At 43.4% G+C, this 17,035-nt stretch overlaps 1 protein-coding gene across 1 annotated transcript in view; it reads right to left on the bottom strand.

Moving 5' to 3' along the window:
- The window catches only part of dnah9l (dynein, axonemal, heavy polypeptide 9 like), a 60,914-nt gene that overhangs the window by 13,576 nt on the left and 30,303 nt on the right, over window positions 1–17,035 (bottom strand). Inside the window, exons 2-49 of the mRNA XM_031854878.1 lie at window positions 16,768–16,935; window positions 16,098–16,214; window positions 15,780–15,917; window positions 15,403–15,527; window positions 14,894–15,089; window positions 14,104–14,208; window positions 13,797–13,988; window positions 13,189–13,389; window positions 12,735–13,070; window positions 12,562–12,639; window positions 12,435–12,490; window positions 12,133–12,253; window positions 11,828–11,997; window positions 11,290–11,512; window positions 11,072–11,188; window positions 10,781–10,867; window positions 10,505–10,663; window positions 10,211–10,294; window positions 9,932–10,090; window positions 9,535–9,657; window positions 9,238–9,360; window positions 8,759–8,983; window positions 8,453–8,671; window positions 8,041–8,208; window positions 7,720–7,845; window positions 7,519–7,626; window positions 7,294–7,425; window positions 7,059–7,219; window positions 6,758–6,914; window positions 6,485–6,630; window positions 6,228–6,344; window positions 5,989–6,127; window positions 5,542–5,634; window positions 5,262–5,456; window positions 4,633–4,710; window positions 4,354–4,486; window positions 3,924–4,051; window positions 3,600–3,748; window positions 3,369–3,519; window positions 3,054–3,185; window positions 2,766–2,939; window positions 2,464–2,668; window positions 1,786–1,951; window positions 1,548–1,650; window positions 1,011–1,148; window positions 766–867; window positions 525–686; window positions 174–257 (exon numbers count right to left, since the gene is read on the bottom strand). Coding sequence (XP_031710738.1) covers window positions 174–257; window positions 525–686; window positions 766–867; window positions 1,011–1,148; window positions 1,548–1,650; window positions 1,786–1,951; window positions 2,464–2,668; window positions 2,766–2,939; window positions 3,054–3,185; window positions 3,369–3,519; window positions 3,600–3,748; window positions 3,924–4,051; window positions 4,354–4,486; window positions 4,633–4,710; window positions 5,262–5,456; window positions 5,542–5,634; window positions 5,989–6,127; window positions 6,228–6,344; window positions 6,485–6,630; window positions 6,758–6,914; window positions 7,059–7,219; window positions 7,294–7,425; window positions 7,519–7,626; window positions 7,720–7,845; window positions 8,041–8,208; window positions 8,453–8,671; window positions 8,759–8,983; window positions 9,238–9,360; window positions 9,535–9,657; window positions 9,932–10,090; window positions 10,211–10,294; window positions 10,505–10,663; window positions 10,781–10,867; window positions 11,072–11,188; window positions 11,290–11,512; window positions 11,828–11,997; window positions 12,133–12,253; window positions 12,435–12,490; window positions 12,562–12,639; window positions 12,735–13,070; window positions 13,189–13,389; window positions 13,797–13,988; window positions 14,104–14,208; window positions 14,894–15,089; window positions 15,403–15,527; window positions 15,780–15,917; window positions 16,098–16,214; window positions 16,768–16,935 — 6,969 coding nt within the window. The remainder of the gene's footprint in view (window positions 1–173; window positions 258–524; window positions 687–765; window positions 868–1,010; window positions 1,149–1,547; window positions 1,651–1,785; window positions 1,952–2,463; window positions 2,669–2,765; window positions 2,940–3,053; window positions 3,186–3,368; window positions 3,520–3,599; window positions 3,749–3,923; window positions 4,052–4,353; window positions 4,487–4,632; window positions 4,711–5,261; window positions 5,457–5,541; window positions 5,635–5,988; window positions 6,128–6,227; window positions 6,345–6,484; window positions 6,631–6,757; window positions 6,915–7,058; window positions 7,220–7,293; window positions 7,426–7,518; window positions 7,627–7,719; window positions 7,846–8,040; window positions 8,209–8,452; window positions 8,672–8,758; window positions 8,984–9,237; window positions 9,361–9,534; window positions 9,658–9,931; window positions 10,091–10,210; window positions 10,295–10,504; window positions 10,664–10,780; window positions 10,868–11,071; window positions 11,189–11,289; window positions 11,513–11,827; window positions 11,998–12,132; window positions 12,254–12,434; window positions 12,491–12,561; window positions 12,640–12,734; window positions 13,071–13,188; window positions 13,390–13,796; window positions 13,989–14,103; window positions 14,209–14,893; window positions 15,090–15,402; window positions 15,528–15,779; window positions 15,918–16,097; window positions 16,215–16,767; window positions 16,936–17,035) is intronic.

The raw sequence follows: 17,035 nt of genomic DNA, 5'->3' as shown, positions 1-17,035 counted from the left end.
TTTTTGGATATGTGAGCAACAGATAATCTACATAATAAATTGATTAAAGTCAAAAACAATTAAACTCACCTATATTATTATTACCACAGTTAATAAAGACTGAATGGATGCTTGAAAGGAGCAACATGGAGTCCAAATCGTATCTAGCTTGTGTATTTATGAATGCGTCGAACCTGGTGGTAGCGAGGCTCTCCCACTCCCTGGGCAAAGTGACAGTACACCAAAGGCTGGTGGATAAAGACGGACTCATCTATTCCCTGAAAAAAAATTGGCAGAAGCAGAGACATGAAAAATACAGAACATGCCACAACTAAACAGCCCTTCTATGGCTAGGAACAGAGCAATTATTTTTAACGATCCAGTGTGACATACTGCTCTACAGATTGCTGCCCTAGAAATATCAATTGTGTTGTTAGACTCTCTGATCTGCCACAAGGGGTTTCTGTGTAGATTGAAGAAGGACATTTATCGCCTAACATGGTATGTTTAAAGATAAAGACGGTCTGTATGTATTTGTTTCTTACCTCAAAATATCTCTTGCCAGTGTCCAGCAGGATTTTGTTGAAGAGCTCCACATCTTTTTCCTCCATTAGTTTGTCGGAGTAGACCCTGGAGCTCTCGTGGAGCCACAGGTGAACCAGGTCCATGGGGTAACGGACACTCTCCGGCAGTGCAAACAGGATACCCTACACATCAACATGCACAGAATCAATAATCATGTGATTCAGTTACACACATGTGACTTTTTTTTAATGCGTGTGTTACCTGGAAGATGTTAGACAGGTCTCGCAGGTTGAAGATGTAGTGGAAGCGTATCGCTGTAGGGAGGAAGTTCTGACTGATTTTTTTGTGCAGACAGATAGCTGCCTGGATAAGCAGAACCAAAAGATGGATAGATTTCAGAAACAGACGGGCATTATTACTGCATGGATAGAGTGATTCATTGATAGATTGGAACAAAGAAACCGGTTTTAATGTCGACAGATGCTGCATTGATGCTGTAAGCTTACCTGCATGAGAGTTCCGACTGAGCGGGAGACACCGTAGCTGAATCCTCCCTGAAGGAAGTGAGCCGACAGGATGCTGGAAAAGATGGTGGCCAATGCGTCGGCACTTGGGAAATGTACCGCAAACACTGAGAAATGCCTCTGAAAAGATTAAAGAGAGATGTGAAAATGCCATTAAGACTCTGAAGTGTGACTGACCTGAAAATAGGCACAAAAAGTATCTGTCAAACTACTCTATAAATGTAACTATTAATCTGATCATTTCATCTTAGAATTAGCAATTAGCTTTCTAGGACATTCTAAATTTAATTTCACTTTTTTGTTTGCTTGTTGATAATTTCTTTGTAACTTAATTGTTTCTAGCTTTTACGCCTGATTAAATCCATTCTGTTCTCATTTGCACCTCGATAGATTACTTTGTAAAAATGCTTAAAAAGCTAATGAAGTAAAGTAATTGTAGTAGAAAGAGCAATGGTGATAATAGTTTCTGTACGTGTGTGTATGTATGTGCCATATGCCTGTAAGCATGACCGTCTGTACCTGTAGTCTGGGGTTGATAGAGAAGCTTCCAGCTGTTGGGTTCATACAGGTGATATACTGGCAGTTATGTATTTCCTTCAGTACCAGTCGTTGCCTGTCATACCTACAAAGGTTTTGTCTACTTAGATTAAATTCAGAATATTCACTGCACAAAACATGTGTTCCAGATGTTGGTGTGTAATTGTTCTGTACATTAATGCAAAAGGAGATAATTGTGTGTATAGTGTCTCTGTCTTACCAGTGGTTGTAGTCAAGGTGCTGGCGTATGAGTGTGTGCGGCTGGACGGTCCCATAAACGTCCACCTCTGGCATGTTGAGGTCGTCTATGAAGTAGATGAGTCTCTTAGCGGTGGGAGGAGCAAATTTACGACCAGCTTTCTTCTCCAGGGGTTTCTCCAAGACACCTGAGGTCCATATATTGCAGAAGAAAGTTGATAAACTGTGGGCGCCATAGTGCTCGCAGCAAATGACGTATAAGTTATGGATTTCAAAATGAAATCTGCACCAGGAAAAAAAAAGGCAACGAAAAACACAAGAGGAAATCAATTTCAATGTTCAGTGAGTCAGAGTAAAAACTTGCATTCTAATGAATGCTATGTATTTCCAGCAATATTAAAGGGCAAAAGCATTGCAGTATGACAAGAGATGTCAATAACACTTTGATACAAGGGTCGGAATCTTATTTGTAGCCGAGATTTTCTCTTTGTTCAATCATTTGCTTAAATATATAAATAGATAATACCTTCATTGTATACCATATATTATGTATGATGCTTGCAGTTTTCCAGTATTGCTTTAAACTAGCACTGTTATACTTTGCAAAAGCCCTACTGTGCCAGAAAGTGATTAGAATGTATTCATTCTTAGTCAGCACAAATCCCTCCAAAGTGTTTATACTCATTCCTGTGATGCTTACGCTGCAGTATGGCTGATGTGGTGTAGTAGTTGAAGGGGACTTTAGCCACCATGAAGTCCTCCTTCTGCTTGCTGACTTTATCAGACACCAGGATGGTCTTGCCCACTCCGGCGTTGCCCACTAACATGATCGGCTTTCCTCTCAGGAGCAGCAGGTCCATGAAGTAGGTCAGACAAATGGTTTCTGGAGTGTGAACCAAAACAGTCTGAAACACACAACGCATGACCCAACTGTAAGGGCTTGTTTACAATGTTGCCAGTAATGAGTGGAAACATGACGTACACCCCCACACACATCATTACCTGTAATGGTACATCAGGCTCCAGCTCAAACGGCTCCATCTTCTCGCTCCAGGGAATAAACTTCTTTGTCTCCGAGTCAATGAAATAGTCAAAGACGGTGCCCTGGGAAGGGAACTTCACCGCTCTCATCTCTTTCGACCACCAGCGGCTGAATTCGGCACGATAGTCATTCAGCTGGGAAAACACAATATCATAATGTAACATAACAATCTAAGTTGTCTAGTTTGTAAAACACTGCATTAAAAAAGAGGAGTTAGCCCATCAAGCAAACATTTAGTCACCACACACATGATCCTGGAAGAGAGCCCCTCCAAAGGCCCAGACACAGGCGAAAACAAAGTAGATCTCATAAAGTTCTCGGGGAGAGTCAGCAGGAGTGTTGTCCTCAGTCAGCAGGCAGTCCAACAAGGAACACAGTGTCTGATTGGCCAAAACACATACATGGAACATCTGATTGGACAATACAAAGAGACACATTGCTCTCTTTGATAATATGCAAAAACACAACATAGAAATTCAACATCTGTACGGATGTGTGACACGTTGACTAAGACTTTTCGGCCTGTAGATGAGATACACAATGAGCATGTTGTGTGCGCTCACCTGCACCATGCTGTTCTCTGGTATGGGAGTGATGGTTTTCAGGTTGCAGCGGACTTGTTCCAGGCAGTACGGCACATACTTGTCAAACAGAATAGTGAGGTTGGCTCGCTCCGATTGGGCCAGTCGGGTGTCTATCCAACTCGTCACATACCTGGGAATTACAGTTAAGACAGCGCCGCTAAACAGCCGTCCATGATTTCACAGGTGTGTTGGTGCTTGTGTGTGTCTTACGAGCTCCAGCCAAGGTCCTGTGGGTTGACATAGAGTATCCCGGCCCTAGACACAGTAGCTGGAGTAGCAGCCTTCAGGTGAGAGATCTCAAAAAGTAGACGCATGGAGGAGGACAAGCTGATCCTCTCGTTACTGGCAAGCGTCAGAACCTGGACAGAGTAAAAGATTTGTGGTATATACAGCAGCAGCAAGGGACTGGCACTGGCAAGAATGTGTGTTCAAATTTTAGTTTGTGCTTTGGGTCAGTTGATGAAACCCTCGGGTAAAGGAGAACATCCATCATTAGAAGAACAGAAACAATAATGACCAAAGATGCACTCTGACCTTATTGTCATCCATAACTGTGTTGAGTGATTCGATCCACATAGGGTCAATATCTCCATCCAGAACAATCCATTTGGGTCCATCATGACCCACTGAGGTCAGCTCCCTCATGGTAGAGGAGAAGAGACCTAAAGTGAAGTAAAGAGTAAAACATCACTGGGGGAAAAAAACATCGCATAATTTTGCACTAAAGCAAACTCATGTCAAATTATTCCAGACCAAAACTATTTGGATAAGAGCTAACTCTGAATCAGAAAAAGTTCTCTGATAAATTCTAATTAATTCTGCGAACAGGCTTGGGAATAAATGATGGTCTTGGCACCAAAATAACTCCTACTCGACAGCGAACCACAATATGGAGTAAACACTGGGTCCCTCGATCATCATTTACAGTTTATTAAATTTCTTGTAAAATCCTCGAGTTCCTCACCATCTTTCCACTCTCTGGTCGCAGGGTGCAGGTAGCCAAACAACTCGTCTGTAGTCACAGCTTTAGGGTTTATATCATTCCACACGGGCTTCATTTTCATGTTTGCATAGGTTCTATGGAGAGTCTTCAAGATCTGATGAATAAACATTATAAATACAAGACACAGACTCTCTTTTCACAGGAGCAAATCCCACATCATCACTCTAGATAGACGGCAGATATGAAAACAGCAAAATTCAACTCTTCCTTGAATGTAGCATATAGTATACAGAAGTTAACCTGGCTCTTTCCAGTTCCTGGTCCGCCTACTACAAACACAGAGTGTCTGACTGCCAGCAGCTCTTCCAGCTGGGTCACCTGTAGACACACAAACATTGAATCATACTGGATATTTGATCAATACTATGAATGGCTAATTTAAAGTTACTGTGAGGAACTTCCAACTGGTTATGAAACAGTCTCAATTTAATACTGATGCCGCTATATGACATACACAAGCAGACGAGACCAACAGCGAGAAGATGTTGGTCTCTGGCTGGTTATGTTTAAAGCTTGTCATTGATGCGAGGTATCTTTGTGGACTCTGGTGCTCGGTAACACTACCGCTTTTATCCACAGGCACCGCCAAAATCACCACAAAATTAAAGTTCCTCATAGTAGCTTTTCTTTATCTCTCACAATTACAGACCGATGAGTATGTCTTCATTCATGTTCTCAAAGGAATGAAGTATACTGTGCATCAAAACTTGCAATTCAGAACTACTGTAAAGTATATAAATAAACACAATGATTAACTTTGTGCCTTTTCTTTTCCAGCAAAAAAACCCACACCAAAATCTCTTGGTACCGTGACGGAAAAAGAGGCATTTTAATTTCTCACAGAGCAGAGCAGCACGTGTATGAGGCACCTTCAGTATAAAGTTCTCCTCAGGCTGCAGGCGCAGTTCACTGACTGACTGCCGAACAGCATTCTCCAGCTCAGGGTCTCTCTTCCTGGGGACGTCCAGCTGAGGAAAGAGGTCACTGATGAGCCCGAGGAATATCGGCACGTCACTGGTCACTATCTTAGGCAGGTTGAAGTCCCTCAGTGCCCGCATCAGCACCTGGGCAGGAAAGGACATTCCGAATGCCACAATGCAAATGTACTTACAAGCCATATGATTTGTACACAATTGTTCTTCACTATACCTGTTCCTCAGGTCTGCTCCGGTCCTCTCTCTTCAGAGATCCAGCCACAACCAGGACTGATTTGATAGCCCTCAAACCCCAGTCATAATGATCCTAACAGTTAAAGGGAATGAACAGTTCAAGCAATGAAAGCACCGACTATATTTCTTCATTCGGGTGTTTTTATCTTCCAATACTGTAGAGGTATTGTAGCAGCCCAGCAGCATTTTAATCCATCACAATGAGCAGTGTTCACAATGAACACCTACAGTTTTGGAACTGTAGGTGTTGCATACTAAATGTGCACCGTATTTCCCATGACGGTTGGCAAGAGTGCCTGTACTAACATTTTAATTCATTTTACATCCATATTAGCCTTCTAAATAGTGTCCATCCTGTAAGAGCAAAATTAATAGTTAGAGCATTATGCAGTGTCCTGTAAATTAAGTAGAAAGTGGCGTTATGTACCTGCTTGGACAGCAGCTCCTTACAAAGAGTGTAGAGACTAATGAACTTGCGTGCCAGCAGACGAGCGTCTATGAAGCCTTCTGCCACCAACATGATCTCACAGATCAGCTCAAAGTCTGGGATCACCATGGCACAGGGCCTGAACAGGAAGCAAACCCGCTCTTAATTATTCATCTTTGGTATTTCTTAACTCTTGCACTTAAAATCTCTTCTTTTCTTTCCCTCATTTTATATCAGACCTGAATAGAGCCTTGAGGTTCTCGGGCAGCTCAGCCCTGCCAGCGTAACCCGGGTTCAGAGTGATGAAGATCCCCACCGTTGGCCTCAGCTCAATCTCCTCTCCCAAAAAATGGAACCTACACACACACACACACACACAGGACCAAGTACAGATGACTAAATAGGTCCGTAGAGAAATCTCAGACTGGATTAGCAGACAAATTAGTCAATAAATAGATGGATTGTTTATAAAGCACGTCATTATTTCCACATGTACCTTTGCTTCTTGTTGCGTACAGCATCCTGTATAGTCTTGACCTGCACAGCTACCACTGACAGCACTTCCACTGAGATCCTATTGAACTCATCAAAGCACCCCCACACGCCTGTCTGAGCCAGACCTTTATAGATGTTACCTATGGACTGAAGACATGTGACAGAGACACAGAGAGGGGAAGCTCAAGGGTGTAATGCACATAACCGACAATATTATTGCAATAAATATGACATAAACGGACACCACGGAGAACATCTGTACTGTCAGTGCTACCTTGTAGTCCATCTGTTCTGAGCAGTTGAACACATATACCATGATGCCCAGGGAGCGTCCAAGGTCTTTGGTAGTCTCTGTCTTACCGGTGCCAGCTGGGCCTGAAGGTGCACCACTCATAGTCAGATGGAGGGACTGGGTCAGCGTTATGTAACATCTGTAAGAAAAACGCGAGGAAGTCATGTGGCTTAGGCTCTTGTCGTTTGTCAACACCTGGCAGTTGTTTGACATTCTCCTGGATCAATTGTCTTCACATGTCTTAGTTTTTGTCATATGGATGGTCTATACATAGTATGCATACCTGTCAGTGAGTGGAGTGATGACCAGTCTGTTAGTGTTCCCCAGGTATTCATAGCTGAACTGAAACTGGGCGTCACAGATGTTGACGTAACAGTGTCTGGTTTCGTCATTCCAGCAGTGGCGTAACTGGGAGAGCCATGCAAAGGCCTGGCCTGTTGTCACCTAAGAGACACATACAGTAAAACTGTAAAACCAACAGGAAGGGATAATTCACCAGATGTGTGCTTCAGCATTACCTTCTGAGTTATGAGATTGGCTACCACGTCGCGAGCATGGACATCAATGGTGCAGACAGTCATAACTTTCTGCCTGTCTCCGGGAGTTAAATCTCCAAGCAGCATGTGGATCAGTGAGTTGAGCTGTGTGATCTTGAAAAGAAAACAGAATTCATCACTGAACAAAACAACCAGTGTGTTCACACACCATCCTCACAATATCTCACTTTGGATTTATGGCGCTACCTGTTTCCTGTTGTAGTCTTTGAGAGCTGTCTCAAATCCCTCCTCCACCCTCTCAAAGGCAATGCCCACATCTGTGGCCCACCACACCTGACTACCAGTCAACCCCACCTGCGGATATGCAAAAACAGATGGTAGACAACAGGTAATTTGTGGAGTTCATGAAGTTGAAGCCATAATCCCACAGACTGTACATGATCATACCTGTGCAGGGTAGTCAAACAGCCACTGGTCTCGTGGTTTGTCCTCATAGGCAGCTACGGCCTCCTGGATCTCTTTTTGGACTGTGCAACGCATGGTGCTCTCTAAGGCACTCAACCAACACTCTGCCTGGAGAAAGACACCACATCTTGAAGCATGGCAACTGTACACACATAAAATTATATACACACTGTACCAAATCAAACAATACAGAGAAGGTTTTTAAATACAGCAAGACCATGGTAATGTGATTAATGAATACGGCAGTATAACTGTACTTGTATTTGCACACACAAAAATCAGATTTCTTTTTTTTTGTTCTACCTGTCCTTCACAAACACATGGCTCAGAGAATGAAACGTATTCGCCCTCTCGGCTGTACATCCCTATAGCAACTGCCTCCCCATCGTCCTCCCCTCCTCCACCTCTGTCTGAGTCCTTGAAGCGAAGATCTGCTATGTTGTCAAACAGCTTCAGCAAGTGTCTGGTCACCTGGAAAAAACACACACATATAATTCCATTTACACTTTAAAGGTTATGTTGTTTACAGAGCGTAATCTCTCGACTGGAATTTAAAGTAAATGAAAAAAGAAAATTATCTCTCGTTCTTATCTTTATTAACATTCTCAGCTCCACGAGACACCAACACACATATAGTGAACTGATAACTAAAATACGCTGACTATCTCTCTATATGTACTCTCTTGGAAAACATAATCAAATTGTAATCCGTCACCTGTTTGGGCTGTGTTCCCTTGGAGACAATCTCCAGCAGGTCTGAGGCAGAGACAAAGTAAAACCGGGGGAATGTGAGTCTCTTGGTCTCCAGGTACTCGGCCAGGGCCTTCTCGCACACAGACAGCCTCTGTTGCAAGGTCTCCAGGTTGTCCAGGAAGCCCGGCCGGTTGGTCACCTCCACCACATTGTTGTTCTGCACCACCTCAGTCATCAAGCTCTGGGGGGGGGGGAGTAGGAGTAAAATCACTCAACATAACGATGCAGTGACACATGTAGGCTGGTGCTCTTGTGTACTATGTGTTACCTGGAAGTCAGTGTGGATTCCCTGGAAGCGCTCCGCATCGTTGGCCAGCTGGCAGCGGATGTCGTGGCTGTTGGTGAAGATGCTGTTGAGGTGGGCCCAGGTCCTCTGGACAGACATCCAGGAGGAGATGACCAGGTCAGCCACCATCAGCTTCCTCTGCCATCCGCTCACCTCGGCCTGGAAATACTCTACGTACTTACTCATCAGGATGTTCTGCAGCTGCACCTGCAGAGAGATAAACGGAGTAGCTTTTAGATGATGATCTGTAAGAACCCTCTTTAATGTATGTTTAGATAAATTAAACCATTATTAACCCTTTAATATGTTTCTGTGGATTTGAGTTTCCAATAGTTGCCTCCTTAATGTCATGGAGACAGACTGACATAAAAGCACAGTTCAGTGTTAAAAAGCTGAAATAATACATTACTGTAATCTACTAGATATCATTCAGATAAACTCAGTTTAGTTTGTAGGCTCACCTGGTTGTCCTCCAGTGTTTCTATCAGATTCTCATCGGCTTTGAGCAGAGGGGTTCCTGTGCTGGTGTGAGTCTCGTATGACAACGACATAACACTCCACGTCTGGGTTATCTCTGCCAGCACCTAAGTAAATAAAAGGAAACATTTCCTTACAAGATGTGACATTTGTCTTTTGAAGACGAGGAAAAACACAGAAATCAAAACTTGTAATGATGTTTTGTATCTTTTGGGAACAGTGTTTGTCAGGAATATATACAGGACACTATTCTACAACCGGTTAGTTTTTATGATACCTACTTTCTCTATGGCCATTTCTTTTACAGCCTTGTCCACTATGTTTTTGACCTCATCCTCCACACGGTGAAGCTGTAATTCCAAAAGGTCCCCCAGGGTGGTGCCCTCTCCCATCACAAACCTGACCTGCGGACCAAAAGGAATACAACGGCAACCATGAGTGTGATCACATTTCAGATCGGGATAATTGGGTTCACTGAACTGTGCTTGTCATTATAGGCCTGGACATGAGCTGGCAGGATGGTTGAGTGAAGGTAGAGTACGTGAAGACCAGTCTAAAGAAGATCAGAACTGATCTCTATAGAGTGGCAAGTATCGTATATGGTGCAGAGCATGAGCTTTGATGAAACATTATTGAATCAGATGGTATGAGACGGGCAGCTGAGATAGTCTCATATACCCGGGTGGTGTTCACAAGCTGTTGCCAGTGTCTTTCTCTGACGGCGGAGTTTTGCAGCTCGTTGACGGCTCTTAGAGAGGTCAACAAGTTCTTCACAGTCGACTCTAGACCCATGTAGACGTCCCACACCCGGACCTCCTTATCCAGCATCTTCATCTCCTGCAACGTGCAATAGAGGTAGTCATGACGTATGAAAGAAATTCACTTTTTTTTCTCAACACAGGCAAAAATGAAACATTTTGAAAAATTAAAATTTTTGGCCATGGAAGCTTGTCATACTTTGGCGAATCGCCTGAGCTCCATGTCCATCTGCTCAACATTGATCTCTTTCCATGGCGTCTTGGTCCAATCCTCTATACTGGTCTGGAATGGGGAGAACGGAAGCATTTAATATGTGATTCTGGAATGTTTTTTCTCCTACAGTCTTAAAGGTCATCAATAGGTATGCTATGGTGTGGAAACTCGCAGTCGAACGCGGAGCCTCACTATGCAGACCCTTCTGTCTTGTGTTCATGCTTCATCCATGAAAATCAAACATAGCTACGAAATCAAAATGTGCCGATTGACATTTACCTTCACAAAGATGATCATGTCCCAGACTGCTTTGACCAGTATGACGTCAGAGCGACACTGGCGCAGTTGCTTGTAGTCTGGGAAACTGACCTCAAACAGATCAGCTGTGTCCTGCAGCCTCTTCATTTCTGCCTCCATCACTGCTACCCCTCGATTAGACTGGAGACATTTTGAATTATGTTTTTACTATACACTGTAAGGCACCGCTTTGCAAAGCATGACTTTTAAACTTTTCTTTTTGAATAGGTGGGTAAAAGTATGTCTCCCAGTGCTCACCTTGTCAATCAGTTTATATTGCTTCTCCACATTGGTCTCAAAGATCGGATCGAGACGAAACCGTTCCCTGAACTCATGCTGCTTGACCTAAAAAATGAAAAAAAACCTGCACATTCAGAATTCTTTGAAGCTGCAGGTACCTGTCTGTCCCCCCCCCCTCTGCAGCTCTGCAGGGGGGGGGGGGGGGGGGGGGGGCAGTCACTTATAATGCAGGAAAGAAAGTGAGACGATTTCAGATATTGAGCTCTCTGTGAGAGGTTGACATCCTACCCCGCACACACACAGCCTCACCTCAAACCGGACACATTTCCTGCGTATAACGGAAACTTCATTTGATTGTAGCGGCGCCACTTCATGTTTGACTGTGAATGCAATTTTTATCAGACTCTTCCACTTCTCTGGCAGCTCCTGTGGTTTGTGGTAATAGAGGGGAGAATGTAAGGTAATGATAAATGTATATATCTGCCAGCACTAATAGAAATGTGTGCAATTTGTGCATTGGTTCACACTTCTAGCTGTGTGTAGACGCTCTCTGGCAGCTGCTGTCCGTAGGTCTTGAGGAACTCAGCAGTAGACTGGAGAGGTTTGAAGTGCTGCTCGTTGCTGATCTGCCGGTCTCGTATGGCCATGAGGTGTCCCATAATGTCCACAAGGCCGGCATAGTCACCATCTGACACCTTGTTAGAAAGACCATGGGCCGTGTCCTGGACAAAAGACGACAATTCTCTCACGCTGCAGGAAAGAGAGGAAGGAGGATGATGTAAGTGAAGCACGGAAAATAAGTAACTTCAATGAAGATTTGAAATAAAAAGAATCTCTCGCAGTAACTACTACACCCCCTTAAACAGTTTAAACAGATTGCTTTAAGTACTTTTTTAGCCATTGTGGGTCATAGATCACAACCAGACAACAGTTGTGCAAGCAGAGTTCATTTACAATGTTTTTAAACACACAATCATTTGCTGCTCGGTATTCTATATTTTCAGGTAATTCTTATCAGTTTTTGTAGAAATAAACATTTGAGTGTGTTTTGCATGCGTGTCTAACCTCTGGTTCACGTGGTTGAGCAGGTGCTCCTTGAACATCCAGCTCCACCTCTTGATGACATTCATCAGTGCGTGCTTGAAGGGTCTGATGTCTAGCTGTAGCCAGCCACAAAACACCTTGCTGTCCTCCATCTTGCTCACTCGCACATGCAGAGACTCAAACAGGTTGATCTGGAATGAAGAATGATGCAGTGACTCACGGACATTGATCACAGAGGAAAAGACCAGAGACGATTGGTTGCACTGACCGGCTCCATAAAAACACTAAACTGTGGTCAAGTCAGTTTGGGTTTATGTGAAGCACACCTGTTCTTTGAAGTTGTCCAGGGTGGGTGGGTTCTTTTTCAGCTCATAGTCGGCATACAACTCGGCTTCCTCTGTACTTAACACGTGGCCGTAAAGCAGGAACTGCCTCATGAATTCAGACCTGTGAAAGTTGACGTGAAAAGGAGGAATTCTTTCCTTTAGCAAATATCCATATTAAGGATATTTATAATTTGTTAAGCGAATGGAATTATGTACAATTACTTTTATTTGTGTTTTTTTCAGTAATAAAGCAATTTGATAAAAGTTAAAAAAAAAACGACAGAGAGCCATACACTTCTGACCTGTCATCAGTCCAGAGGTAGCGGTAGCTGGCAAAGGATCCCTGATATTCTCTGACCTGAAAAGCAACACAATCTTTACAGCTGTAAGCATCATATAGGAGCTTCCACGAGTGGACAATACACTTACCTTAGCGATAGCTGCGCGTGTCCGTGAGCGGATGACATGGCACATCTCTGACAAATCCTCCATTTCATTAATGTCGCACTACAAGATAAAGAAACGAGGTAGCATATGACAAGGGCCTGTGCGGGGGCGGACACATTTCTGCGTATAAACCTATAATCTAATCTGTACAGCACCTGATAGTTATCCAGTTGTTTATGCTTTGCCACTCTGGGAATAAAGGATGCCATGTTGGTGATGTTGGCTACCATCTTATCCACAACATCATAGAAGTTACCACTGTGGCTGAAGTCCAACGAGGGGTCAAAAGTCATCTCATTGCTGTTGAGCACCAGCTGGACCTCAAACAGCGGTGAAATGCGCTGGGCTGCATCTGTGTTGTCCATGTGGTACTGCAGTGAGCAGCGTACCGCACTCGAGAAGCCCGTCAGGATCATGCGGTCCACATAGTCAGTGTAGGCCCGCCACTCACTGCCGTCCAGGTCTGTAACACCGAGCAGAGACTGGCTTTCCTGGAGCACAGTGGCAAAAAGCGATGCATTAGAGGAAAAATAATTATATATATGAATACAAGAATGAGCTGTAGTGCATAAGTCCTTCTCTCCAGCACCAAGCGTAAGGTGGATATACCTGCAGCAGTTTGTGTATTTCCTCCCCCGTACTAGTGATGAGAGTATGCTGTTTGGAAACACTCTCATCAATGTCAGAGAAGATGAGGAGAGTAGAACCACGGCTCTTTCTGGTGATGAAGGCACGATGACTGAATTTCCCCATTAGGGCCTGGACGGCCTCCACGTTAGCTTTACTCTTCTGGACACGACTAGAAATGCTCTGGAAATAGCAAAAGAGAGAATCTGTCACAACCAGTAATTATAATCCCATCAGTTGACAGCTGCATGTTGCTTTTCGTTTTCGGAGTGTTTGCTATGATTGAGGAAAGCTGGCTTGGACCACATCAGGAGAGTGCCAAGATTCATGCGACATTGGCAGGCAACAGTTTCACCGCAGTTGTTGATACTGCTATTGAACAATCTTTCAAATAAACCAAAAAACATTTTATATTTCAGCACAAAATGCAACTGGGACAGGATCTTTTCTCTAAATATGTCAGAATGTTGTGAATATGCTGCAAAACAGTGTGAACATGAGCACTGAACAAAGCATTACACTTTTGACCTTTTGTTATTTGACAATGCAGTCAAAAGATCTCCTTAAAATACACAAGAAATGTTCAGCACCTTGACCAGGTCCCGTGTGCTCTGGATGTAGTCCCATAGGTCGTCCTGAGCCCAGCTCAGCTCCCGTAGGGCCGGATCCAGCTGTCGCTTGGTCCCATCCATCTCATCTTTCACCAATCCCAGCTCTACAGCCAGGATAGTGCTGTGGAGCTGGTTGAACCATTGGGTCACCAAGGTCAGTGTCTGTGTGTACTACAGGATACATTGCATTGTTAACACTTAAACTCTGGTCATTTTCCACATACAGTATATCACAGGTCAAGTTTGACGCTATATCTAATGCAACACCTGAAGCTTAGTTACCCACCATGTAGAGTGTCTCCCGTTTGGAGTAGAGCTGGAGAGCTGCTTCAGGAATGTTCTGGTTCTTCAGCATGCCCAGATACTTCACCTCCCTGAGCACTGATGTCAACTGGGGACAGGCACAGAGAGACAGGAGGAGAATTTGATTAATCCAAAGTGCAGTGAATTGTTTTGTTTCCTTATAACGTGGCAGCCACAATCTGAATAGATAGGATCAGCATCTGAAAGTGGCAATCTCATTAAGATTGGAACAAAGTGCACACACACACACTGATGCTCGTATACATCAGATACATTGTTAATCCCTGGATTATAGTGCCTGATTTTGATGTTGCTGGTTATAAATATTCATTGCTGCAGAACGTTTCACTTTCTCTTGTTTCTTTGATTTGATGTTGAGTGCATTTTGTGATTTTCCTTATCTGTTACTATACTGTGGTTATTGCTGCTAATGCAAAATAGTTCCTCAGTTTATTGTAAACAAACCACTGTTGCTACTGGATGCTGACAAAAGAAATTGAACAAATGTAAAAGCTTTCATGAATTATATATCTTATCATTTTTTAGTAATCAGTGAAATGTTGCAGCAAAAAAATCATATTTGATGTACATATTTAAATGATTTAACCAGATGTTTAATTGTGGAATGACTTGTATAGTCGAAGGTCTATCATACATTTTCCTCTATACTGTAGTTCATTGTATGCAACATAATTAGATTAAAACAATTATTGTTACTCTGATTATTATTTGAATACATCTCTTGGTGATTGGTGCATCTTCCAGGCTCTTACTGCAGGACTGAAGTTGACCTGGAACAGGCCTGTGTCTGTGTCCAGTGTGAGCAGTGGTTCCTTTAGGTGGGTTTGACAGATGTCCTCCAGGCCCTCAGTCCACTCAGAGAACAGCTCCTCATCATGCCGGTCTAGAACCTCCAGAACACGCTCACACTTTTGGAGGACATCGTCTGCTTCAGCACAGCCCAGGGGCCTGGAAGGGAGAGAGGGAGGAAGGGGAGGAAAAAAAGCCAGCTTCTTATATACAGTGTATTGTTTACGAGGAGCACGCCTGGACGTGAAGTTGTTTATTAAAGCCATTGTTGTGCTTGTGAGAGAGAGAGGGGATGACATGCAGCAAAGGGTCCTCCGCTGTGGTAAGAACTTGGCCTTAATGGCACTTGTTCTTCCTGGAGCTACCACGGCACCCCGTGGAGTTATCAGTGCAAATTATATTAAAGTCAACAACAGATCTGCTGCGTGAGATAATTATGTCTGTGTGTGATAAGTGTGTGGTTGGTCCGTACATATGGGCCAGCTGGCAGAGGTTGCTCCGATTGGAGAGGATGCGATTCCGAAGCTCCTGTGACCATTTGAGGTTTCCGGCCACTGACGGCATATTCTTCCCCAGGACAGTACAGCCGGACCGCAGCTGAAACACAAAGGTTGAATTAACTTGGCTGATGACAGAGTCATGTTCATAACTTTAAAGGTAATATGTTTTCCAAAGACGTTTGTAGCACACGTGACACACATGTTTCGTATTAAACTCAGACATCCACATTATGGCATCGAGGCAGCTGGCTGAAGTCTGATCATACGGCTGTATTTTTCTGTACTCTAAGTGCGTCAATATTCAGATTTCCAAGCCATTGAGAATATTTATTTCTGCTCTGCCTCTTACCCTGTCTCTGTGTTGATCAAGTATAAACTGACAGTGGTCTACTTCCTGGTTGAACATGTCCAACAACACGTTGTAGTTAGGAGAGAACAGCTGGTGGATCATAGGTCTCTCGAGCAGCGTGCTGAAAATCTTCAACAACTAGATGGGACACAGAAACACTGCAGTTCATTTTAGACATTGAGGAAGTATAATGTCCAAAAATATAGTTCTGATTTACTTTAGTGAGTCCCTGGATTTGAAAAGTGTAACTGATCAACACCTCTTATCACTAAACACAGTAATGGGATTGTTTAAGGGGACATGGTGTAAAAGACAAACCTTAAAGGTTGACTTCAGGTTTTTGGAGTGCTGGAAGGCCAGATTGAGGACAGTCCCCAGCCTCTGGTCGAAATCTCTGTTCTGCTCGATGAAACGCTTGTAGTGGTGCACAAAATCCTGGACACAAGAGGGCATTAGACAGGAGATTATGGATATTGTCAGTCCCTTTCCCGATAAAAAAACTGTGAGTCCACTTATATTATTAGGCAGTGTTTATTCCATTACATTTTCATGCTGTATTTTAGGTTCTCCTTAGCTGAGTTGATCCGTATTGGCTGGAATAACACACACTTGCAAAAAGTATATTACAACACAGATCAATTTCTGATTCAGTTCCAGTTTTAATTGGCTGAGTCACACTGGAAGCTGTTGAAAAATAGCTGTAAAATATCCAGTAAATTAAATGAAATTGATGCACTGACTGATAATTACTGCTGTCACTGATTCTTGCATGTTGCTTAGCAACTACTTTGCTTTGCTTGTTTTCAATTACTGTACGCGGGGCAGAAAAATAACATCTAATTACTAGTTATTTCGTGTTATTCGGCTGTGCCTGCCAATGCCACTTATAAATTGCTTTGAATCACACCCCTTCGGGTTTATTGATGACATAGCAGTGTGACATCAAAGACAACTGCGACAAACAGTTTCACCACAGTGTCGGCCTCACATCGTCAGCATAGTCCAGGGGGTCGTATTTGCTCTCTCTGAGGGCCCTCCAGCGGTCATGAAACTCCTCGCTCATGCTGAAGACCATCTCACTGAGGACCTTCCCTCTGGATCCACCCAGTTCAACCTTCTCCAGTTTCACAAAGTCCAGCGCTGTTGCAAAAAGTTCCTACAGATAAGAGAAGAAAAGCAACCGATAGGTTAGGACGGAGGTAATCAGATACGTATATACGTATATATATATATATGAGATCGGAAGAGGTTCGCTA

This window comes from Anarrhichthys ocellatus, unplaced genomic scaffold, assembly GCF_004355925.1.
Source record: "Anarrhichthys ocellatus isolate YVR2014 unplaced genomic scaffold, GSC_Weel_1.0 scaffold15, whole genome shotgun sequence".
Taxonomy (NCBI): domain Eukaryota; kingdom Metazoa; phylum Chordata; class Actinopteri; order Perciformes; family Anarhichadidae; genus Anarrhichthys; species Anarrhichthys ocellatus.
This window is presented reverse-complemented; position numbering and strand designations above follow the sequence as displayed.